The sequence below is a fragment of the Leishmania panamensis genome (genome assembly GCF_000755165.1).
Source record: "Leishmania panamensis strain MHOM/PA/94/PSC-1 chromosome 19 sequence".
Taxonomy (NCBI): domain Eukaryota; phylum Euglenozoa; class Kinetoplastea; order Trypanosomatida; family Trypanosomatidae; genus Leishmania; species Leishmania panamensis.
Window position 1 is genome coordinate 534,948 of NC_025864.1, and position 5,593 is coordinate 540,540.

Genomic DNA, 5,593 nt, shown 5'->3' on the forward strand with positions numbered 1-5,593 from the left:
CTGTGGCTGAAGTTCAACTTCATCTGGAAGTCGTCGCGCCTCTTCGCCATGCTCAGCGGCATCGAAGTTCCGGAGGACATGCGGCGCTGCTTCAACGCGTCCTACACGGTGAGGGAATTCTGGCGGGATTGGCACGCCTCCTTCAACCTGTGGGTGGTGCGGTACATGTACATCCCGATGGGCGGCAGCAGCCGCGTCGCGCTGTCGGTGCTGCCCATCTTCCTGTTCATCGCGTTGTGGCACGACCCGGTGTTGCATCTTGTGAAGTGGGCACTGTGCATTGCCGTGATGTTCATGGCGGAGGTGGCGGTGAGCGGGTGCTTTGGGTGGACTGTGGCGGCGTTCCGCCGTGAGATGGCCGCCGTGGCACCGACGGGCGCCGTGAATGATGCCACGCTGGAAAGGGAGAGCCCCATTACCGACCCGGTGCGTCGTCGTCTGCTGGCGCGCCTGGCGAGGTTGTGTGCGCGTCGCTTGAGCCCATGCCTGCGCGCGTGGTCTTATCGTATGTTACGCGTGTTAGGGGGCATCATCGCTTTTGCCGCTCTCCTACTCGTTAACCTAGTTGGTTTCTCCATGCAGAACGAACAGGGAACGGGCGAGAAGATGGGATGGACTGACAAGCCGGTGAACGCGGATAGCGCGATACTCCGGATACTGCGTCAACTGACGAGTTCATTTGTGCTGGGACTCTTGCTGTACCTGTACTGTAGCATCTCCATCACTGTCACTGGGCGTGATATAGAGGCACCAGAGCGACAAGCGTTGAAGGAGCGCTATGGACTGGTGTGACTCCTGTACGTGGCACGTACGTGGCAGAGGAACGGGCGATTCGAACCAGCCGCGATGACTTGTCCTGCTTTTCTGTGTAGATTCAATTTTCCCATGTGTTTCTTCTCTCCCTTGTGTTTTGCCTCCCCCGTCCACTTCCCGCCTCGTCTTGTGGTTGCCTGCATGTGTGGGTTTACTTCATCTCTTTTCTGTGTTTGTTTGCGTTTTTCCTCTGCAGCCGTGCTACGGTTGCAGAGGCTCTGCTTTACCGTTGTAGTTTAGGTTGATTCCCCCTCCCCTCCCCTCCCTCTCCCTTCGCCCCATGAGCGCCAGTGTGCATTGTCACCATCTTGCCTGACCTGATCGGCACCCCTATTGTTGTTGATGATGTCCGCTCTCTCTCTCTCTCTCATGACTTATCGGCGTCCTGTGCCTCTGGAGTTCGTCGGTGGGCAGTGTGGAGAAACCCTTTCGCCTTCCTCGCGCGGCTCCCCATCCCCTCCTTCCGGTCTATGTGTGTGTGTGTGTGTCTTGTCTGCAAGTTCCATCAATGTCATGGGGGGGGATTATTCTTTGCTTGCTTGTTTGCTCCGAATTCGGTGCTCATATTCGCGAACGTGCGTCCGTCTCCCCATCTCCACCATTTCCTCGGTCCATGCAAGAAAGGGGGGTACACTGGGGAAGCGTTTCAAGCGGGGGGGGGGGGGGCAGCAGCCAACTTGAAAATAAGCGCCGGAAGTGAGGAAGGAGGGACGGTATTTTACCCTATTCTGCCGAAGGGTGTCCTTGTTCTTCTAACGTTTGTCACCGACGAAAGGGTTCGACGCGGATGTGCACAGATCGGTGTTTTCTTCTCTCCCATTTTTGCCTTTACTACCCCCTCTCATTCTCTGCTCCCTCGCGAGCGTCGTTCAACCTCCATGTGCCAGTGTGCCCTCACCATGAGTGTGTAGGGGGTGAGGGGGGTGGATGTTGCCCACCACTACGTCTCCGACGGCTGAGCTTTTCGCACTAGTGTGTTGTTCTCCGCGGTGCCGTCTGTCGCACAACCACCAGCAGCCACCTCTTCGCCTTTAACTTGCACATTCCCTCCTCCCCCCCCCCCTCGACACACGCACGTTGTTATCACAACTGCCTCCTTTTCCTTAGTCTCCGATCATACCGTCTCACCCTCGAATTTCTCCACCCGCCCACCCCACACCTGTTTTGTGCATCTTCGCAGCCCCCGTTTAGGGCCCCTAGGAGCTCACCAGTATGACTCCCTCCCTCTCTCGACGTTTTCTTATTGGCTGCATTATCCGCTCGCCCTCTTCGTCCCCTCCCACGGCATCAACGTAAAGAGGAGGGAAAAAAATGCGTGATGCGAAGATGGTCATACTCGTCCACACACACGCACACATACACGCATGCATGCATGCACGTATGCGTAGAACAAGTGGAGTGAAAGGAGCGTTCCCGTGCACGGCTCAAGAGTGCCACAGTGGCGCTCTGCACACACGAGTCACTTTATAAGAGGAGAGGGTGGCCGATTGGCCAGTTTGAGCAGTTATGGTTTCCTGATGTGAGAGAAGGCCGCATCTTATGTTTGTGGGTCTGTGTATTGCTGGTTTTCCTTCCTTTCGGGGGGCGTGTGCGGCTTCTCGTGAGTCTGCCGATAGCCCCATGTCCTTGGCAATGTGCCCCTCTTTTTCCTGCCTCCCCCCTCCTCCTTGCTGGTCAGTTGTCCCATATTCGCGATCATCCTATCTTACCTTTGTTTGTTACTCTTGTCCTTGTGTGAATAATAACTACGCACCCACCCAGGCGCCCACACGCACCTGTGCACTCGCACGCAGTTAGTGGCATGGCTGCTGCCCTCCGCTGACGTCTTGCACTCACGAGGCACTATCAAGCATCCGCGTAGTACCGCCCGGCACTGCTGATCACGCGCGTCCCCCATCGTTTACCTCTCTCGGTGCGTTCGTGGGTCGCTTTATATGATGTGGTGAAGCACACCCAGTCGGGGTGACGGGAGCGTTATTGCCTGCATCTTTGCTGCTATGTTGGTGTGTTTTTTTTCTTTTTCCCCTCTCCACTTGAACGATCTCTTTGCATGTTTTTTTTTCTCTCTCTCTTGCGTGTGTGTGTGTGGTCTTGCGCGCAAAATGCCCCCCCCCCCTCACAAATAAATTAAAAATCGAACGAATTTAAAAGGCACCTTTACTTGGGCATGTACGAGTGTCGATGACTGCGGCAGCGATCACATCCACACACACACACACAGGACCTCTCTCATCCCTGATCGACATGCATACCTACCACACTACAGCACTTACACGCGTCAGCGCGTCTGGAAAGCGAGGGTGGTAGCAGCGACCGCCTCCTCCACTCAGCAGTATGACGCCACTTCGCAGTACCAGTGTCAGTTCAAGTAGCGGGGTCGAAGGCAAGAAGGACGAGACGGCCACCGCGCTACCCCTGAACCGCGCCGCGACGGCCGGTGCCACACTGTCGGTCAACCACGCGTACCTCTCCCGTACCTCGCTGAAGTACATCGTCTGCATCGTCTCTATCTTTATTGGTGCCCTCTGCTTCACCTTCCACAGGGTCGTCTGTGCTGGCAATGAGCAATACGAATGGTTGAAAGGGAGGAATCCTCAAGGCACCGTGGTTTCCCTACCACTGGCTCGGCAGCAAGGCTGCGGGTGTGATGGACATGCAGCGCTACTACTTTATAGGTGCAATTATCCCATCAATGCCGTACCGGATCGCCTTTCTGCCCCTCCCTCGACTACTGCAACGTACTGCCGCATCGGAACCGACAGCTATCGTCAGTGAATCCACCACCGCCCCACTTGGCGATGGCGAGTAGTGTAGTACTTCGACTGTGAGCGCTCACCATCTACATTGCGTCACCGACGGCAGCAGCATCACCTCTGCTCTCCTGATTCGCAAAGATGTGTGTGCCCTGCAAACCTTTCCCATTACCTCTGGCATACTCGTGGCGTTGTGCCTGTGTAAACCGGAGCTTCTCCTCGAGGTGGTTCTGATACGGCTTCAACTCCTACCTGATTGCGCCGCTCTACAAGACAGAGTCCTTTCGGGGGTGCATGGCGGTGATGTGGGGTGTGGGCGCACAATTATGCTCCTCTTCTGGAACTTCACAGTGCTGGCAGGTACTGGTTTGCCCGGCTTGGGGGCTCTGCTCTCTTGATCAGCTGTAAACACTGCTGACCCAGTGGAACTTGCAGTATAGCGTGTTGGTCCTGCGCACGCTCTCGTTTACCAGTGATCAGGTGGGAGTCGGCAAGGAGTAGCGAGGAGGGGTGGCAGAGGTCGCTGGCGAAGCACGCACGCCCGTGCATTGCCTGCGCGGCATATACGCAGCCAGTACCACGACCGTCACCTCGCTCCCTCTGGAGGGCGCTGTCATGCTACAAGCACCGCACAGAGTCCTCGCAGCACGTGGAAGAGATCACTCTTGTCACCTAGCTCAGCTACATACGCTATCTACCTCTCTTCATGGCGGGACCGATTTTGCCCTTCAACGCGTGCGTGTCCTACCGGCATTTTCCAGCACGAACCACTGTGCGCATGGCTGTCTGGCGGAACGAAGTTCACTTTTAGGGCTACGCGATCATGCTGGCAACGCTCATTCACTAGGTGCCTGTCATGGCTATTCTGCTGATCCCCACTGCGTCATCCACTGGGAGGACGGTTGCTAATGTGTCTGCCGCGGGTGTGGGCGCAGCGGAAAGGGATGCTCTGGCGCACACTGGCGGTTCCCTGGCGACCACTAAGATAAGCATGAAAGCTGACAATCTACTGCACTCTATGGACAACACGACGACTGCAGTCACCACCAGCGCAGGAGCCGCTGTTACCCTCTCAGTGCTGGAGCTGATGGAGTTTACAGACAGGGCGTCTCCTTTCTCACACTGGCCTTCCCTTTGTGTCCAGCTCGACGCCATTTGGCGCTTCCTCCGCGTTCTGGCGCTGAAGGACGGCTTCAACCCGCCAAGGGACAAGCCGCGTTTCTTGATCAACACAGTGAACATCCAAGGCTTGTGGAGTAACTTGCACGCCTCCTTCAACCTGTGGATCGTGCAGTACATGTACATCCTGATCGGCGGCAGTGACACCAAGTTTCTCTGCACCCGACTTACCTTCTTCATCATCGCCATCTAGCATGGCATCGAGCTGCGTATGCTCCTCTGGGTCATGTTCACCAGCATCCTACTGATCCCTGTGATTACCGCCACACTCTTCTCCTCCAAGCACCCGCTGGTGGTGCGAGTCAAGCGCTCGCAGCTCCTGTGGCAGTATCTGCGCGAACTCGGGATGCAGCTGGCGTTGATAGAGTTCACTATAGCCCATCGGGTCTGCTTCTCTGTGGCTACGTCCCGCACGGAGTCGGTCATTCAGCAACAGTTTGAGGTGCCGTTGATACCTATGATGGTCACATTGTACGTGTTCCTGTGCAAGCCGAGCACCGCCATCCAAGACTGACCAGGAAGCATACGAGCAGCACCAAGTGAAAATCAAGTTCTATCTTCAGTAGCCCGCCTTAGGGTAGCACTTGTGCACCGTGCGGCGAGTGGAGTTGTTTCTCTGCTTCGCTCTCCTCTCTTCTCCTTACAACATGCCCCAACACCCAAGGCAATCGTAACATCGCTACGCAATATTTCTCGCTTTTTCCCTCTCTCCTTCCAGTCCGATTTACAACGCCTCTGTTGGCTCTACCACACCACACACCCGTCCCTTTCCCTCGCTGTGAGCGTCCACCTCAGCAGCTCTTCTATCGGCTCCTTTCCTTACTATTATTTAGTCGTTGCTGATGAGA

The 5,593-nt window shown here is 56.0% G+C and overlaps 1 protein-coding gene and 1 pseudogene across 1 annotated transcript; both read left to right on the forward strand.

Moving 5' to 3' along the window:
* LPMP_191200 (glycerol uptake protein, putative) lies at positions 1 to 792 on the forward strand (the record flags this gene model as incomplete). The annotated part of the gene is made up of 1 exon (XM_010699813.1): positions 1 to 792. A coding segment is annotated over one exon (792 nt), but the record flags the coding sequence as incomplete, so codon positions are not given.
* A 3,100-nt stretch (positions 793 to 3,892) lies between these two features.
* LPMP_191210 lies at positions 3,893 to 5,259 on the forward strand (annotated as a pseudogene).
* Positions 5,260 to 5,593: the final 334 nt, after the last annotated feature.